General features: G+C 43.3%; 8 protein-coding genes across 10 annotated transcripts; 6 read left to right on the top strand and 2 right to left on the bottom strand.

Annotated features, from left to right (window-relative positions):
- Positions 1-25: 25 nt before the first annotated feature.
- On the bottom strand, positions 26-6,946 carry RB195_024384 (uncharacterized protein; the record flags this gene model as incomplete). 2 transcript variants are annotated; one of them, XM_064212133.1, is made up of 4 exons in its annotated part: positions 26-46; positions 277-408; positions 468-533; positions 6,836-6,946. In XM_064212133.1, the coding sequence occupies 4 exons, from the start codon at positions 6,944-6,946 to the stop codon at positions 26-28; spliced, it is 330 nt and encodes a 109-aa protein (XP_064068014.1). The 2 variants fall into 2 exon arrangements, with proteins under 2 accessions (XP_064068014.1, XP_064068015.1); XM_064212134.1 differs by lacking the exon at positions 26-46 and having other exon boundaries at positions 259-408.
- Positions 6,947-7,463: 517 nt separating this feature from the next.
- On the top strand, positions 7,464-8,030 carry RB195_024383 (uncharacterized protein; the record flags this gene model as incomplete). Its single annotated transcript, XM_064212132.1, has 1 exon — positions 7,464-8,030. One exon carries the CDS (start codon positions 7,464-7,466, stop codon positions 8,028-8,030), a length of 567 nt encoding a protein of 188 aa, XP_064068013.1.
- Positions 8,031-9,686: 1,656 nt separating this feature from the next.
- Positions 9,687-10,079, top strand: RB195_024382 (uncharacterized protein; the record flags this gene model as incomplete). The annotated part of the gene is made up of 1 exon (XM_064212131.1): positions 9,687-10,079. The coding sequence occupies one exon, from the start codon at positions 9,687-9,689 to the stop codon at positions 10,077-10,079; it is 393 nt and encodes a 130-aa protein (XP_064068012.1).
- A 389-nt stretch (positions 10,080-10,468) lies between these two features.
- On the top strand, positions 10,469-12,074 carry RB195_024380 (uncharacterized protein; the record flags this gene model as incomplete). The annotated part of the gene is made up of 3 exons (XM_064212129.1): positions 10,469-10,560; positions 10,636-11,238; positions 11,480-12,074. The coding sequence occupies 3 exons, from the start codon at positions 10,469-10,471 to the stop codon at positions 12,072-12,074; spliced, it is 1,290 nt and encodes a 429-aa protein (XP_064068009.1).
- RB195_024381 (uncharacterized protein) lies at positions 10,766-11,245 on the top strand (the record flags this gene model as incomplete). The annotated part of the gene is made up of 1 exon (XM_064212130.1): positions 10,766-11,245. One exon carries the CDS (start codon positions 10,766-10,768, stop codon positions 11,243-11,245), a length of 480 nt encoding a protein of 159 aa, XP_064068011.1.
- Positions 11,598-12,074, top strand: RB195_024379 (uncharacterized protein; the record flags this gene model as incomplete). The annotated part of the gene is made up of 1 exon (XM_064212128.1): positions 11,598-12,074. The coding sequence occupies one exon, from the start codon at positions 11,598-11,600 to the stop codon at positions 12,072-12,074; it is 477 nt and encodes a 158-aa protein (XP_064068010.1).
- Positions 12,075-12,093: 19 nt separating this feature from the next.
- On the top strand, positions 12,094-12,480 carry RB195_024378 (uncharacterized protein; the record flags this gene model as incomplete). Its single annotated transcript, XM_064212127.1, has 1 exon — positions 12,094-12,480. One exon carries the CDS (start codon positions 12,094-12,096, stop codon positions 12,478-12,480), a length of 387 nt encoding a protein of 128 aa, XP_064068008.1.
- A 4,154-nt stretch (positions 12,481-16,634) lies between these two features.
- On the bottom strand, positions 16,635-17,378 carry RB195_024377 (uncharacterized protein; the record flags this gene model as incomplete). 2 transcript variants are annotated; one of them, XM_064212126.1, is made up of 2 exons in its annotated part: positions 16,635-16,775; positions 17,037-17,378. In XM_064212126.1, 2 exons carry the CDS (start codon positions 17,376-17,378, stop codon positions 16,635-16,637), a joined length of 483 nt encoding a protein of 160 aa, XP_064068006.1. The 2 variants fall into 2 exon arrangements, with proteins under 2 accessions (XP_064068006.1, XP_064068007.1); XM_064212125.1 differs by lacking the exon at positions 16,635-16,775 and having other exon boundaries at positions 16,941-17,378.
- Positions 17,379-17,398: the final 20 nt, after the last annotated feature.

Raw genomic sequence — 17,398 nt, 5'->3', positions numbered from 1 at the left:
TGTAGTTCAAAACTTATCCAGAGCCTTAGTTGCGTTGAATTTTTGCCTTAAAAAAAATCAAATTCTTGCTTTTTCACATGTCTAAATCTCGCTTAGCTACGATTCCTTTTCAATGTCTCGCAACGCAACAACACTAGGCAATGCTGGGGAGTATCTACTACAGTTGGCGTTGGCGCTGGTGACGGCTCCGCGCCTAGCACTTGGCTTGCACCTTGCTCATGGCGGTTGTCCGGATGAGAAAGCCAACGCTGAGCAATATTAAGTAAAATTTCTCACTATATGAGGGCTAACAAGGCGATAAGGTTTTAGGTCGAGCACAAAGTCATCATCCCAGGCAGAAAACCGTATCTGAAGCCCTCCTTCCTCTTTCCGCACCCTTCTGGTGTTAATCACCTGGTATTTCGGAACCTAAAATTCTTCAAAACACGTTACAACTGCAAGGCAATCGTTTAATTCAGTTTTCTAACCTGATGATGTTCGTCAACGCCAAACACATACTTTAGCTCTTGCTTCGTGAGCTTGTGATGAAAACCCTATAACAGAAAGTTGTTCCCTGGCCACTGCTTGGTGCACACAGCATCACAATATATAAGGAACTTCTTGGAAAATCTGATTCTTCTAAATCATATCTGAATCTTTGTGGAGCTTACACTTCAACCGACAACATCCACCAACACCGGCACAAACTTCTGTTCCAAAATCCGTCGCAAACCGGCGGAATCGTTGGGAGTGGGCAAAATTAGATTCTAAAAGCATCATTCAAAAGTAGATGAGTTGCTGATTTTACGTATACTACCAGAATTTAGTTATAACAAGGGTGTGAGCTGAAAAAAGGCGAAGTTTCCCCAACCTTTGTCAATTACTTTCACACCTCCGCAATCGTGCCATTGGTATATACTCCATTGAAGGAAAAGGTGCTTGTAGGATTCGCGATTTTTTCTCAGAATTGGACAAATTGTTTGGTACATTCGCAATCAGGAGGGTATTCAGAACATTTTGGCACTCCGCATCATATGAAGGTTAGAAATTTCGATCGTCTTCCTAAAGGCATCACTCCACGAATCTGAGGTGGTACGGATTTCAGGTGGAGTATTCGTATACGGGTTGGGAGACTACGGAGAGGGGGGGTGATTCCGTCCATTTTTTCCTAATTGCCGTAAAAAAAACGGCCCGGAAGATACGGCTTCAGGCGTTCTGGCGCACTATTTTCTACAAGGAGTTGGACTGGAGCGCGCCAGCCTTGTGCGGCACCGCATCTTCCTGGCCGTTTTTTACGGCAATTAGGAAGAAATGGACGGAATCACTCCCCTCTCCATAGTCTCCCGTCCCGTATACGAATACTCCACCTGAAATCTGGACCACCTCAAATTCGTGGGGTGATGCCTTTAAATTGACGAAAGTGCTACATTGAAAGTTTAGTAAAAAGGTATACATTTCTAGGTGTAAAAAGCCTGCTCGGAACGTATCTAAGCGAGCTGTTTTTTCTGTTCTTTTTTCTCCTTTTAACGTTTGTTCTTGATTACAGTTCAAATAGTAAGTTTCCGTTTTTGGAAGTGTTTAGTTTTTTCGTTGTCAGACTGACAACTATATTTCATCTCGTTATTTGTTCTAATCCTTGAGCGACTGCCAATGGCCTACGGTGGACTTTAATTCCCGTGACTCGGTATTTGCTCAAGACTCTCCTGTGTTTACAAGATGTGATCTAGGCGCTTACTTAGGATTTCAGCTAGTCTTGGTTCTCGAGCGTCCAAATTGGAGAAATATCAGAACTATGCATGTCAAATCATCACTGTTGTCTTTATGAGTGGGAACTGTTTCGAATTGTCGTCACCGTTCACTTATATTCAAATGTAGTGGTGTCTATGTAGCGCGAAATTGCCAGAGCAGTCGCCTAGCGGAAGTGTGTGATGCCTGCCAGATCATGTCTGAGCCGCGATAACCATTCCATGCATGTTATATAAGTGGACGGAGTTAGGTGTGAAACTTTAAAACCTTGCAAATCAAAGTATGCATCGAAAGGGCAACTCGCAATAACCCGAGAAGAACTGACTATTTCAAGTAGGAAAATAATGCTAAGAGGTTGCAAAAATCACATTTCTTGCGAAAACGGTTGAAATGTCCTCCAATTTGGACACTTCAGAACCACAACCAGCTGCCATCTTATGTAAGCACCTTGTAGACCAGATCTTGTAAAGAATAGAGTCATGAGCAAGTACCTAGTCGCGACAATTAGGCGTTCACTGTTCATTGACAGTCGCTAAAGGTATTTATGTTTTCTTGTTATGCCAACGAGGTTTAGGTGAAACTTTTTTGTTGGCCTGACGTTTCGACAAACTCGTCTTTTTCAAAGGCCTGAAAATGGTTCGAGGTCTTTGATACCATGCATATCCCATCAAACTCCTCCTCTCTCCTCGCCAACCCCCGATATTGTTCCAAGTACACCACGCAAGACCTTAAAAGGAAACCGACTAGCGGGGTGGGTAAACCACCGCGTTCTTAAAGATTGTCACCAAGGCGAATGAGATCTACGCACTGTGCGGTATCCTTATGTACTGGTGTCTGGATAACGTTAAAGAACTGCATATGGGGCAATCATATAGCTCACAGAGTGTTACGAACGGCAACAAGTCATTGGTAATTGATAAGCACTCATTTTTGCTATTCATGAACGGATTCCTGACGGAAATCCGGAATGCTTCAAATGCCTTCCTAGCAGATATTTCTTTCTCGTGCGCTAATATCGTACACTTTATTTCAAACGCACACAAAAATGATAAGCATGATGGAAATGAGTTTGAAATAAAGTGTACGATATTAGCGCACGAGAAAGAAATATCTGCTAGGAAGGCTTTGGAAGCATTCTGGATTTCCATCAGGAATCCGTCCATGAATAACAAAAATGAGTGCTTATCAATTACCAATGACTCTTGCTGTTCGTAACACTCTGTGAGCTACAAGATTGCCCCACATGCAGTTCCTTAACGTTATCCAGACACCAGTACTTAAGGATACTGCACAGTGCGTAGAGCTCATTTGCCTTGGTGACAATCTTTAAGAACGCGGTGATTTACCCACCCCGCTAGTCGGTTTCCTTTTAAGGTCTTGCGTGGTGTACTTGGAACAATATCGGGGGTTGGCGAGGAGAGAGGAGGAGTTTGATGGGATATGCATGGTATCAAAGACCTCGAACCATTTTCAGGCCTTTGAAAAAGACGAGTTTGTCGAAACGTCAGGCCAACAAAAAAGTTTCACCTAAACCTCGTTGGCATAACAAGAAAACATAAATACCTTTAGCGACTGTCAATGAACAGTGAACGCCTAATTGTCGCGACTAGGTACTTGCTCATGACTCTATTCTTTACAAGATCTGGTCTACAAGGTGCTTACATAAGATGGCAGCTGGTTGTGGTTCTGAAGTGTCCAAATTGGAGGACATTTCAACCGTTTTCGCAAGAAATGTGATTTTTGCAACCTCTTAGCATTATTTTCCTACTTGAAATAGTCAGTTCTTCTCGGGTTATTGCGAGTTGCCCTTTCGATGCATACTTTGATTTGCAAGGTTTTAAAGTTTCACACCTAACTCCGTCCACTTATATAACATGCATGGAATGGTTATCGCGGCTCAGACATGATCTGGCAGGCATCACACACTTCCGCTAGGCGACTGCTCTGGCAATTTCGCGCTACATAGACACCACTACATTTGAATATAAGTGAACGGTGACGACAATTCGAAACAGTTCCCACTCATAAAGACAACAGTGATGATTTGACATGCATAGTTCTGATATTTCTCCAATTTGGACGCTCGAGAACCAAGACTAGCTGAAATCCTAAGTAAGCGCCTAGATCACATCTTGTAAACACAGGAGAGTCTTGAGCAAATACCGAGTCACGGGAATTAAAGTCCACCGTAGGCCATTGGCAGTCGCTCAAGGATTAGAACAAATAACGAGATGAAATATAGTTGTCAGTCTGACAACGAAAAAACTAAACACTTCCAAAAACGGAAACTTACTATTTGAACTGTAATCAAGAACAAACGTTAAAAGGAGAAAAAAGAACAGAAAAAACAGCTCGCTTAGATACGTTCCGAGCAGGCTTTTTACACCTAGAAATGTATACCTTTTTACTAAACTTTCAATGTAGCACTTTCGTCAATTTAAAGGCATCACCCCACGAATTTGAGGTGGTCCAGATTTCAGGTGGAGTATTCGTATACGGGACGGGAGACTATGGAGAGGGGAGTGATTCCGTCCATTTCTTCCTAATTGCCGTAAAAAACGGCCAGGAAGATGCGGTGCCGCACAAGGCTGGCGCGCTCCAGTCCAACTCCTTGTAGAAAATAGTGCGCCAGAACGCCTGAAGCCGTATCTTCCGGGCCGTTTTTTTTACGGCAATTAGGAAAAAATGGACGGAATCACCCCCCTCTCCGTAGTCTCCCAACCCGTATACGAATACTCCACCTGAAATCCGTACCACCTCAGATTCGTGGAGTGATGCCTTTAGGAAGACGATCGAAATTTCTAACCTTCATATGATGCGGAGTGCCAAAATGTTCTGAATACCCTCCTGATTGCGAATGTACCAAACAATTTGTCCAATTCTGAGAAAAAATCGCGAATCCTACAAGCACCTTTTCCTTCAATGGAGTATATACCAATGGCACGATTGCGGAGGTGTGAAAGTAATTGACAAAGGTTGGGGAAACTTCGCCTTTTTTCAGCTCACACCCTTGTTATAACTAAATTCTGGTAGTATACGTAAAATCAGCAACTCATCTACTTTTGAATGATGCTTTTAGAATCTAATTTTGCCCACTCCCAACGATTCCGCCGGTTTGCGAGGATCCGTCGGAGACGGATTTTGTTACAGTAGTAACGGTTTTGTATATCGTAAACTTTAGCACAATGACTGAACAAAGTTGTTTCTTTCTTAGATTTCTGAGGACTGTAACCGTTAAAGTTTTGGTTCTCCGATTTATTTTGCATTAAGGTGGTGATATTCATCGGGCAAATTCTGCGGACAATTTATCACCTATAGTCTGATCTCCTCTCAGTAATGCTTCTATTTGTCGCCGTTGCGTACGATGATCTTTCAGTTCTGCTGTATTAGGAAATCTGTTTTGGAAGATTTTGTGAAACATACTTCGGGAGTCCTCTTTTAATGTCCTTTTCCGTCGAACCTTGTAGCTCACGGTTGCTGTCAAAAGATTGTCGTCGATGTGCCCCACATGTTTGGTCTACCTAATCTTGGCTAATGAGACAATGCCCCTAATCTTTCTTCGCTGGTACAGAAAACCCCAAATCTCCTCTTTCAGCTATGCATAAAGGGATACTCTCAGTATCATCCTATCGGTGGAGCGTTCGGTAACTTTAACCGGATCTTCCTTAATGTCGCGAAGTTTTCCTATAGTGTGGGTCAAAGCTGGGAAAGCGGTGATTTCATAAAGGTGGGCAGAGATCCTGATGTTTTCAATCTGCTTTGCTGCATACTCGGTGCTCTAGTATGTAACACAGCTGCTCGCTTCCTATTTCTCAGCCAGAAGGTCTGTTTTTATCCGCTTCATTTTTCTGTGCAGATAAACACTGGCGGTGCAATCGGTTATGTTCTTTTTCTGAGCATGAAGCCGCCGTGAAAAACCAAATCGTTTCCCATGAGCATCGTCGTTTCCAGACCCGACAGCAGATCGATCTTTCTGTGCATTTTGTCGAATAGTTTGCTTATTTGCCCTAGCTGACGCTTGACGTTATAAGTACGACGTTATTAGAGAAGCGGAGATGAAGTGGTTTATCTCCTGGATGGCGAAATTCCTGTCGCGAAAATTCTGCGTAGTTACAAACTATTTTGAAATATTAGTTGTTCAGAGCTTCAATGACCTCTTCCGTCTCAACTGAATCGAAAGCCGTTTCAAATCGATGGAGTTGAGACAAAGAGGCGTCTTATACTATCTCGAGACTTGATGAATTTATAAATGACATGTATTTGGTCAATAGTGCTGAACCATTTTTCACACATTGTTTGTTCGCAGGCTACTCTTCGCGTTATTTCTTTTTCCAATCCTCATCGACTTGGTCTTTTCTCAGCTTCTCTCAACTCTCTGCAATGACCCGTGAAGGCCCGCAAATGAGTGCATGGTTGCCGCTTGTATGGTCCCACTTCGATATGTCAGGTGACTAGTCGAAAAGAAGTCCCAGAGCCAGTCACTCCGATGCTCTATATTGCTGTATCTTCCAATATACAGCTAGCAATGCAAAAACTCCTGGCTAATAATTGTTTTATTTCTTTTCTTTGTGGCTTTTCTGGAATTCCTGGCTTCCTTTCCTTTCTCCCTGATCCCATGTACAATTTTGAGACAACAGCGAAGGCCGCAACACGGAATCTTCTATAGACGATGGTTGGGTCTACTTCATTATTGGCCCATACCCGCCCTTCGATTTCATAAATGAAATAATCTTTGTATCCTTATTTTTACGACGATGAATTTTAAGTTATTTAGCACTATCATGCTTTTCTATGTCGACTGTTGGGGATCATAGCCGTGATAAGTGCATGTGTTGCGTTCCATCCATTTGTGTTCGCTCGCATGTCTATTGTCTGCATGTCTGTCTTATGCTAACACCCTTCCTTCAGAAATTGGAAACATGCAAACCGCTGTTCATATAGTAACTAAAAGATCACGTGATCTGACGTAGAACCTTAACTTGATCACTACGAGGATGATGTTCACGCAGTTTCATGTTTGCACATCATTCTATCTTAACTCCTGTAGATTAGGATGAGAATATCTAATACTACTTCAAATAATGCTTTCAAATCCTCCACAACGGTTTACCGTTTCGTAGTGGCGTGGAAGTGACTCTGGGCGCCGAACTGCGATGCACAACGGAGGTTCGTCCTCTGGTAGGGTTTCCCGAGCTGAGAAGTAGTTCGACACCACCGACATTCCGGGTTATCGGAATTGGAAACCTAGCTAGGAGTAAACCAGTGCTAAGATTCACCACCGTCTTGACAAGGCAAAATGTCGCAAGGTCGCACTCTGATCTATGTAGGTTGGTGACGACCAGTGGCGAAAGCTAAGCTCGTCTTAGCAGACTAGCTCAGTATGGGGAAAAGCCTACATGCCACTCTAGCATACTCACGAGCATGAAATCTGGCACAGCTCCCGGACCTGATTTTACATCACTAGACTTTCTCTAGGCTGGTGGTCATCCGCTTCATGTAATTCTAGCGGACTACATGACATCCTATCTTCAGGAAGAAAAAATCGCAGGGCAGTGGAAGTCCTCGCAAACCTATTCTTATTCATAAGAAAGGTGGAGAACGTTCGGAACCACCGTCCGCTATGCATGCTGAGCGTCTTGTATAAAGTATCCACCAAAATAATTCTCACGCGCATATCTAGGACACTGGTTTAAGCCCACCCTAAAGAACAAGCTGGATTTCGTCAGTGTTTCAGCTGTATGACCGACATCCAGACCGTGTCGAGGGTCATAGGGGTTTGCCAGGAATACCGTCTGCCCCTTTTTTTAACCTTCGTCGACTATGAGAAAGCTTCGGAGAGCATAGAAACGAATGCAGTACTATCAGCGCTGGTCGATGAAGGTGTGTACGCGTCGTGTCTGAGGACACGAGCCAATTGCTACGATCGATGCAAAACTACGATGCAACCTTTCCACTGCCCCCTCAGCAAATCTATTGGAACGGCGGTACTACAATGGATAATGAAATCACTTGATTGGGAAGAAAGGGGCATACGTGTTGATGGAAGATTCCTTTCCACCTTTCTTTCTGCGGACATCGCTCCCTTTTCGAGAAGTACCAGTGAAACAGAAACGATGATCAAAAAACTGAACGAAGCAGGAAAGAGAATAGGACTGGGAATAAAAAGAAAGAAGAAACAGTTTATAAAGAACGTTTACTGTGAGGGCGGGCACGTTGCCAACATGCCTTTGCCTTACTGTGAGGACGAAACGAGTGGAAAAGATGCTGAGGCCTGCAGGTGCGGTGAAGACGGGCCATCTAAGTAGGTAAGTAATGCAATGTGCAGTTTCCACCTTTCAATTCCAGCGCAGGTCAGAACTTACAGGTGTATTATTTGGTGCAGATGCAACTATCAGACGATCACAATCAGGTAATACTCCCTGCTAGGAATGGTTGTCAAATTTTTTCGCGACGAAGAATCAATGAGCAGGGTCAAGAATGCGTTGAGAATTTCTCAAATGCAGGGAGGGAGGTCGTAAGAAGGGTGTCAGAGCAGGAGGGCAAAAGGGGGCAAAGGCAACAAGGCAAAAGAGAAGAAAAATAAAGAGAGCAAGAAGAAAAAGACGAGGGACAGTCGATTTTAAATGCACATGTTAAGGGATGCGAGATGTTAGAAAGATAGATGGCGTGAAGTATTTCTTTAGAGATTTTGCTGACATAATTTCACAATTTTTGGGCTGTGCCTAGCTTGAGAAAACACTAAACGAAAAAGGACATTGAAATTAGGATAAATACCAGATGTCGTGAGTGCGAAGACAAGAAAAAGAGTGTGAATTATACAATGCGTTCTGAACAAACCCTTGCGATCTTGTTTTAAAGAGAGTTGATCAAGAAAATTTCGCGAAAAAATGAAAATATTGAGTATGAGAGGAAGAGTCGAAACGAATGAATATCTGATATCCACAGTCAGCTGTCAATTTGAGGGCAAACCATCAAATAACGAATTAACTATAGTACATTATAAATAATACAGCAGAAGTTGTGAAAATAATGAAATAGGAAGCAAAGTGTTTTAATGGCACGTGGCTAAATAAAAATCTTGATTCTCTTAAGAATTTAACATGCTGTCTTAACCATCAAATCTAAGCACTACAAACTTCTGCGTCATTATTTTATTCACAAGAAATGGAACAAGCCAGAGGTAACTTCGTATTGTGTACGAAGAGGTCGTAGGAGGCAAACTTCACTTCTTTCATTGCTCGATTATTGCTTCCGCTTTCCTTCATTACAACCAATAAAATGTATTACGTACTCTATAGAAAAGCACTTTGTCCATCACTAGTATTTGAAGGCGCGATTTGATGTGTCGGTGTTTTTATTGCAGCGGTCAGAGATCAATCCCCGACAAAAGTGGGATTTTTGCATTTCTCATCCGACAGTGACGAATTTATTAGTATCATTTGAGAAAGCAATTTCGATGCCGGTACTGAGCGACAAAAAAGATCTACAGGCGTAATAAGGGATTAAATTGTTATAAAGTAGGTTTCACAGGTTTCTGAATATGGACGCTCAAAGTGAATTTAATGCGATAAAGCTGGCTGTACACGGATCTCGCTCACTAGAGTGATCGCAGCAGATTAGTCGCGATGGTACGTGGCGCGTCCCTGGGTGGCGGATAGGGGGCTGATCGCGGACCAAAAGCGTCCAAAAGCCTGCAATCAAGTGACTGGGAGGTGCAAGGGAGGTGGTTTGGAGTCGCCTCCAACAAATAAGCTCCACATGTCCACTCCGGAAGAACGCAGCATTCTCCCAAAAACTCATGCGACTAGAGACTTGCAACGTGCCCATGGTTTTTAAAATTTTACGCGTGTCACAGTAATAGAAAAGAGTCTCCTGATGCCGGAAGAAAGCCTGATACGGTAAGGTCAGGAAAGACGGAGTTGCAGGAGTCATGTAGGCCACCGGAACGGAAAAGGACTAGAATGACGGTCTGTACTTATAACGCACGTACGCTGGCATCGGAAGCGACCATCGAAGATCTGATCATGCAAACCAAGAAGATTAAGTACGACGTCATCGGACTGACCGAGACGAGACGACATAACCCTCTCAACGCCGTATATGAATCTGGAGAAGAACTGTTCTTAGGAACATGCGACAGTAGAGGTGTTGGTGGAGTTGGCCTCCTCGTCAACAAGATTATGACAACAAACGCCGACTCTTTCGAACAACTTACGACCCGAGTCGGGCGTCTGCGGACGAGAAGATGTGGTCTAGCCCCAGCTTTGACTATCTTCGTCGCTTACGCTCCAACATCAAGCTACGAAGAAGAAGAAGAAGTGGAAGCTTTCTATCTGAACATGGAGAAGTTCTAGCGAGAAGATCATGCCTTCTACAAGGTCATAAATGGCGATTGCAACGCCAAAGTTGGCCCAAGAAGAACGCCTGAGGAACTTCACATCGGGACCCACGGCCTACAATGGAATGAACAGGGGAGAGGCCCTACGAGTTCATCATGACAACTAAGACCATCCATAGGAACTCGCAATTCCAGAAGCGCTCCTCTCTGCGCTGAACGTGGGAGTCACCCTGTGGGGAGTACCGTAATGAAATTGACAATATTATCGTCAGTTAAAGGTTTTGTCTGACGGATGTCGCTGTGGTGCCAAAATTTTATAAAGGATCGGACCATCGCCTCCTCTGAGGATGATTTTCGTTTGCCCGGAGAGAAGAGACGCTATCCGGCTTTTGGGAAGATTCCGCAATGGACAACAACGAGGAATATGACCGGCTCGTTGAACACCTTCACTACTGCACGAGGAAGGCTGAAAGTTTCAAAACCACCAAGAGACGCCTGTCTCTTAAAACTTTTGAGCTGATACGCCAGCATGGAGTAGCATGAGCCGCAGGGAACCAAGAACTCACGTCCAGGCTCGCAAGGCTTTGCAGAGAGACGGTAAAGGAAGACCTTAAAGAGAGAAGAGCAGAAGTGCTGGCTGAAGCTGCAGAGGTGGGGAAAAGCACCCGCTATGCCCGTCGAGACTTCGCCAGTCGCAAGACGATGATTACTGCCCTACGAAACCCGAAGGGAACAACCATTGCATCGAGAAGGGAAATGGAGAAAATCATCTACGACTTCTACTCTGATCTCTTCTACAGCCATGTCTACTTGCCTCCTTACCATCTGAGGGAAGACGAATATGTCATTCCAGAGATTATCCCATCCGAAGTACGACATGCTGTTATGTCGGTAAGAAATCGTAACGCACCCGGTAACGACAGAATAAGACCAGAACACCTGAAGAACCTTCCGCCAGTACTCAACAACACCCTGACGAGGCTCTTTACACGTTACCTGTGCAAGGTTCCTAAACAGTGTAAGACCGTGTTGTTGTATAAGAAGGGAAATCCACATGACATCGGCAACTATCGCCCAATCTGCTTACTGTCCGTCATCTACAAACTCTTTACAAGAGTGATCTTCAATAGGATTGAAGAAGTCTTTGATGAAGGACAGCCATGCGAGCACGCAGGGTTTTGAAAAGGATTCGGCACGACTGACCACATTAACACTGTCCCGAAACTCATCGGGGTATCACGCGAGTACAAAATGCCGCTCTGTCTCATCTTGATCGACTTGATAAAGGATTTCGACCCTGAGCGACCTCGACTTCGACTTCGAGCGATTTCGACTTTGAGACGGAAGCGGTCATGGAAGCCTTCGACAACAAAGCGTCCCTACTCAGTACATAAAGGTTCTCCGAGAGTTGTACAGCAGCTTCACGGCCGGAATTTCGCCATTTTACAAGAATATCATCATTGACGTGAAGAAGGGGATCCGACAGGGAGATACAATCTCACCCAAAATATTCACAGCCACCCTCGAGAACGCAATGCAACAGTTGGAAAGGGAGAGTGAAGGTGGTGGTCGGCAGCTAAACTATTTGCGCACTGCTGATGACATCGTTCAAATAACATCTAGCATCAGTCAAGCGGAACGAATGCTAACCGAATTTGACGAAACATTTGGATGCATCGGTCTTCATCTGCAAAAGACGATATTCATCCGTAACGGATGGGTCTCGGATGCCCCATACACGCTCAACGGAACGAACATATCCAAGTGCACCAGCTACGTTTATCTGGGTCGGGAACTGAACATGATGAACGACCTGAACCCCGAGCTGGGCAGGAGGAGACGAGCGGCTTGGGGAGCGTACAAGAGCATCGAGGATGTAGTGAAGAATACCAAGAACACTCGGTCTCCGTGCTCATCTCGTCAACACCACTGTACTTCCCGCTTTGACATACATGCGTACGGAAGCATGCGCATTTCGCAAGCAGGAAGAAAACGCGGTGAGCGTCACTGAATGCGCAATTGAGAGAGTGATGCTAGGAGTATCCCACTTCACGCAAGTGAATGACGGGATTCGAAGCCCTTTCACGTGTCAACGATCGAAGATCAGAGACGCCGCCGCGGTTGCAAAGGAAAGTAGAATAGGTTGGGCCGCACACGTGATGCGCTTTAACGACAACAGTTGGACCAGAGCCGTGAGCCACTGGGTTCCCCGCGATATTAAGCCCACTATAGGAAGACGGCTGACCCGCTGGTCAGATTTCTTTCACGAAGTCCTTGAAAAAAATTATGATGCTCTTCTTGTTCCAAGCGAAAGGAGGAACCACTGGGCGACTCTGACACACGATCGGGGCAAATGGAAGGATGACTGGCTCCCGTTCGACCTGTTCAAAGACCAACAGGAGTCAAGAACTCAATAACTCTAAACGCTGGCTGCAATTTGAAGAGAAAGATTTCTTCTGTATTGCTATAAAGCGTGGAACTTCTAGCTTTCGCAGTTTTTTTTTGAAACCTAGTGGAGAAAATTCTGAATTTTGCTCCAAATTTTCGGAGTTTTTCTCAACTAGCTTTTGAGAGAACTAGAACACCTACAGAGACTAAAATTTGCATTCAAGGGTTTTCCTTGATGCTTCTCTTAAAAGTTAGTTGAAAAATTTTGAAAAAAAATGCCAAACTTCTCAACTTTTTCTCAACTAGCTTGCAAAAAACTGGGGGGTCCCTGAAAAAAAAATGTTTCAACCATTTTAAATTGCAAATCTTCTTTCACAGAAAGCAGCCACCTTTGACTTCCTCCGTTCTCTTCTGTAGTCCGTTATTAATATTTATTTCAAACTACTAAAATCCGACCAGTCCAGCAGTAGTTTCCAATCAGGGCCTGGTTCTAATCGCTAAAATGACCTCTAAACACCTGTATGCGGTGAGCAGTGCTCTAAATACAATTTTAGAAAAGCTGCCGGTGAAATGTTCTTCTCATTAATTTTTTTCCGGTTTTGCAAAAAATCAAGATTCCGGCCAGGGTCCAATTATTCATTGTCTGTAATCACTGTGAATGAGTAAAATTGTGTGTAGGAAGTAGGAAATAGTGAAAAATGCTTTTAGAACGCTGAATCGGTATTAGTTGTTTTCAATTTTGAAAAAAGTAGGAAAAATTCCGACAAAGATCGAACACTCAACCGTTCTTTTTCATTGTCGATGAGCAAAATTGTGAGAAAATAGTAGGAAATGGCGTGAAATGGTTTTTACAATGTTTTCTTTGCTGGTTTCACTCGCAGCATTTTGTATCAATATCCACTATGGTGGTATTTAATAATATTTGCTATATTATGTTATTTTTGATTTATCATTGAGCGTCAAGTTTGTTTCTTTAATTCTGTTTATTTTCAGAATTAAAGCTGTTTTTTCTTGTTTCTAACAGTAATTCTTCTCGATCTTTCTTCCAAAATATCAAAACTGTTGGAAGATTTGGCCTTTTTGGTAAAGAGACATTTCTGCTTACATTCAAGGAGCATACGACATTGATTTCACATCTATATTTCTTTGATATCACTTCAATTTAAAACATTATGTGAAGTATTACACTTTTCATCTTTTTTCCCACATTTAGCATAAAATAATCTGTTAATACGAAATGAAGGTTATCATCGAGGTTATCATTATACTCAAGGTAAGAATCCTACGGCAGTTCACAGAATCTGTTAACTACTACTTGAATAGTTATTTGCGTGTGCATCTAGTTTCTGAAGCAAGGATATGCCTATCTGGATTTGAATGAAACGCTATTCAAGCATTGTTACAGCCGTGAAAAAGTTCATACCGTTTCAATTAGCTCCAGATTCGCTGAAAACTATTGAACGGTACTAGTGTACCGGTAATTCCGTTCATTTCAATTTCTTCCCGCATCTATCGCATGCTCTGGGATCCTTCTCACCTCTTTCAGGCATAGGCGCACCATTCTGACGCTTTGGAACCCTCTCCACCTCATCTTCCTGCTTTCTGGCGCTGGCAATGCTGTGAAACCTGACCTGTTCTACCAAATTCTTCTGCGTTGTGACCTCAGCGCATAAATCTAGCGCCGTGAGATTCCTTCCACCCCTCTTTCTGCGTTCTATCACCAGCCAACGTGATGCCGCAAGACCCGTTCCAAATCACTGTCCTGCTTTCTAGCAGTGGTTACGCCGGTTACAAAGCTAAATTCAAATATAAATTTGCTCGCTTTGGACGGTAGCGTGGATTACAAAACCGTTTTTGCTTTCTTACCTTTTTCAGATTTTGGGAGAACAATATACAGTTGGCAGTGTGAGAAAATAGGGTTAATAGTTTTTGCGGAAATGTCTAATTTATGAGAAAAATTGCGAAGACTTAATATAGAGACGATCCAGTGGGTTCCTTTGTAAAATGTAAGTGATGGGTTTTGCAAGTCTGCTGATAGATACCGTAACCGTTCCTTTCAAGGACGGAGCTCTCCCACCCTGGACTCATAAGAGCCTGCGCTTGAAGCTCACTAGGAGTGACTCTAGCCACCCGAAACCACCAGATCAAGGACGCGCGGAACGACGCTGCCGATACCAAGGACCGCGACGGCATCCCGTACCCCAAGAGAATACTACCGATTTGACCGACACACAGACTAGAGGTGATTTTTGCCTTATACGCGGGTCGAGAGCTCCTCCCACTTCCCGATGCTTACGAAAACAATATGTAAAAGATTGTGAAATTGCTGCTTTTATGCAAAAAAGGACTCTTAAGACCCAGAACTAAGAATGCTGGTCTTTATTCGTAATCAGCGTATGCTAGAGCCCAACTTTAAGATGCTAGGAAAACGCTCAAAAATGAGGAAAATGGATAAAGTCAATATTCTCGCTCAAGGTGACAATCATATTTGAAATCGAAGTATGACAAAGCCCTAGTTGGCATGCTCATAATGAGTCCAGAAAGATGTCTGTATGCAATGACTAGCATCATTCATTGTCGTAATCCTTGATAAATCCTTTTCCACTAGTTTTGTAGTTTCTCCTGCTGTCACGGTGTTTCTTCGAAGACTTCAATTAGTAGGTAGTGGATTTTTGGCACATTTCGTCATTCAATTGTGCACGAACAGCTTCCTTTCTAGCCGCTTTTTTCGTATTCTGCCGCAATTGCAGTTGCAAAAATGGTAGTTAAGCATACAACATATGTAGACATATGAAGAAATGAGGCACAACTCTAATCTCCAACCAACCAAAAGCTGAATGGTCCCCTAACAGCAAAACAAACGATAAAACTAAGTAACTGTAAATGACTTTTCAAGACCAATTATTTTTACTCATATTCGATCAAGCGAAAAAGAATGAGGAGCTGTCAAAAACAGTTTCAAAACTTGAAGACTTTAAAAATTCAAAAAGGTAGCTGTCTTGCTCGGCGTGAAGATCTAAGCATTAAGCTCGTTCCAATATATTTCACGCCGACTGCATGTGGGTGTGTATATGTGTTCCGTAAACAAATCTGGACAGATGTACCGATATCGAACGCCATCTTTCTGGAGACAGTATGACAATGCCGAGTGACGCTTTGTCATATGCGTCATATACGTCGAGCAACAGGCAGTCACAGAAAAAGATTTCTTTATGGAAATGTTGCTGGATGCGAGAAGTGGTGTCTCTACATTAACATGAAACAAAGAAAAGAGTGGGTGACCTCGCAAAACGCGCCGAAGTCGCTGATTTTTGCCTCTTGGATATTCCATTTTTGACCCTCAAAAATCGTGAAAAATCGTGAATAACTTAATAATTCGAAAAAAACCAATTGCAATAGTGTTGCACAGCTGAAAGTGCTCTTTCGAATATTGTATACACTTTAACAAACAATACACAAATAATTGTAAAATAGTATCCAAAATAAAAACGCTACAAACTTCTGGACCAACCTAGTTATCGATTAATTCAAAGATTATTGAGATTACTTGCTGAAATGCTTTCAACATATTGAAGTGAATATTTGTTAAAAAGGAAAGAATTATAGCAACTGTGAGGTCAAAAATTCTGAAGATGCATTTCAGAATTTGGGGTATAAATACAAATTTTAACCGAAAACGAAACAATTTCGAGTACACTCACTCTCCATTCTCATCCATTCTTTCAAACAGTGTTCCATGATGGGACAGTAAAGTTGAGTAACCTCTAAGGAACCGATTGCAAACAAACATAGTTGGTTTGGAAATTTTTAATTGAGATTTCTAGGTTTGTAGTGGTGTCGTATTCCACGCTTCTGCTCAAACGTTTCAGCGAGCACCGCTGCGGTATATGTAGTGTAGCAGCGTATAGGACAAGCAAACACCTCTAGATCTTGCCGCTTTACTGCTTTAGCAGAACATAGGATTTTCTGAGTTCTTGTGTTCTCACGCCCTTTCGGACTCCTTCTCTCTTGCCCTCCACTCGTTCTCACTATCACGTTTCAGCTGACGACACAACCTCCTTACCACACCAGACGGTTCTCCTGACTAAAGTGACTGATGTCACCAATAGCTCGCTCAAGTAGCGCAAGGTGGCAGAAGAACTCGGCGGTGGTCGGAATCGACGTCTCAGATAGCTCTAGATTTTCACATGTCTGACAGAGCGATGTTCTTCTTCGGAACGTAATCGAGTTGAAGCTTAAGAGTCGGTACCTTCCGTTTTCGCTGCTCTTCTGGCGTTAATGGGGTTGTCCCTTGCCACGTAAGCTGATGGCGTCGATGACTACCCTTAAACGTCAATGTAATGGTGAGATATATCTGCTCGCAAATGGTCTATCAGACGATTTTCGTTGTCCGATGTCTGCTTCATGGAATAGAACCATTTCCATGCACATCGGGTTGTTGTTCAGGTCCCATCTTTGCATTCGCATCAATTCCGACAATTACCGCCTGTTAGCTTGGAATCTTGGATATCAACCTATTGAGTTCATCATAAAACGCATCCTCGTTGTGATCCTGTGCGGTCTCCGTAGGTGCGTGAACACTTACGAGCCTGAGTTTGAACCCTCTGCGATCCCGCAATCGTATAAAGGCGCATCTTGACGACGTAGGTCCAAACTCCTCCACCAGATTGTTGTAATCGTTCCTAACAGCTACTGCGCAGCCTCCTATTTTCCTTTCATCAGAATCGCCGCAGTAGATGGTGTAATTGTCGACACTGATGGGAGGGCGATCCCTGATGCGTGTTTTCTGCAATGCAGCAAACGGTGCATGTAGATATCGCAGAAGCCTGGATAGAGCAAGTTGTTGGAGTTCACTTGACAGCGACCAGCAGTTCAGTGTAATGAGACGGATCTTTGTCGCCAAAGATTCCATGTTTTTCTCAGGCATTCGACCTTTCAGGATATGTG

Source organism: Necator americanus, chromosome X, assembly GCF_031761385.1.
Source record: "Necator americanus strain Aroian chromosome X, whole genome shotgun sequence".
Taxonomy (NCBI): Eukaryota; Metazoa; Nematoda; class Chromadorea; order Rhabditida; family Ancylostomatidae; genus Necator; species Necator americanus.
Note: the sequence above shows the minus strand (reverse complement) of the source record. Positions and strands in the feature narration are given on the sequence as shown.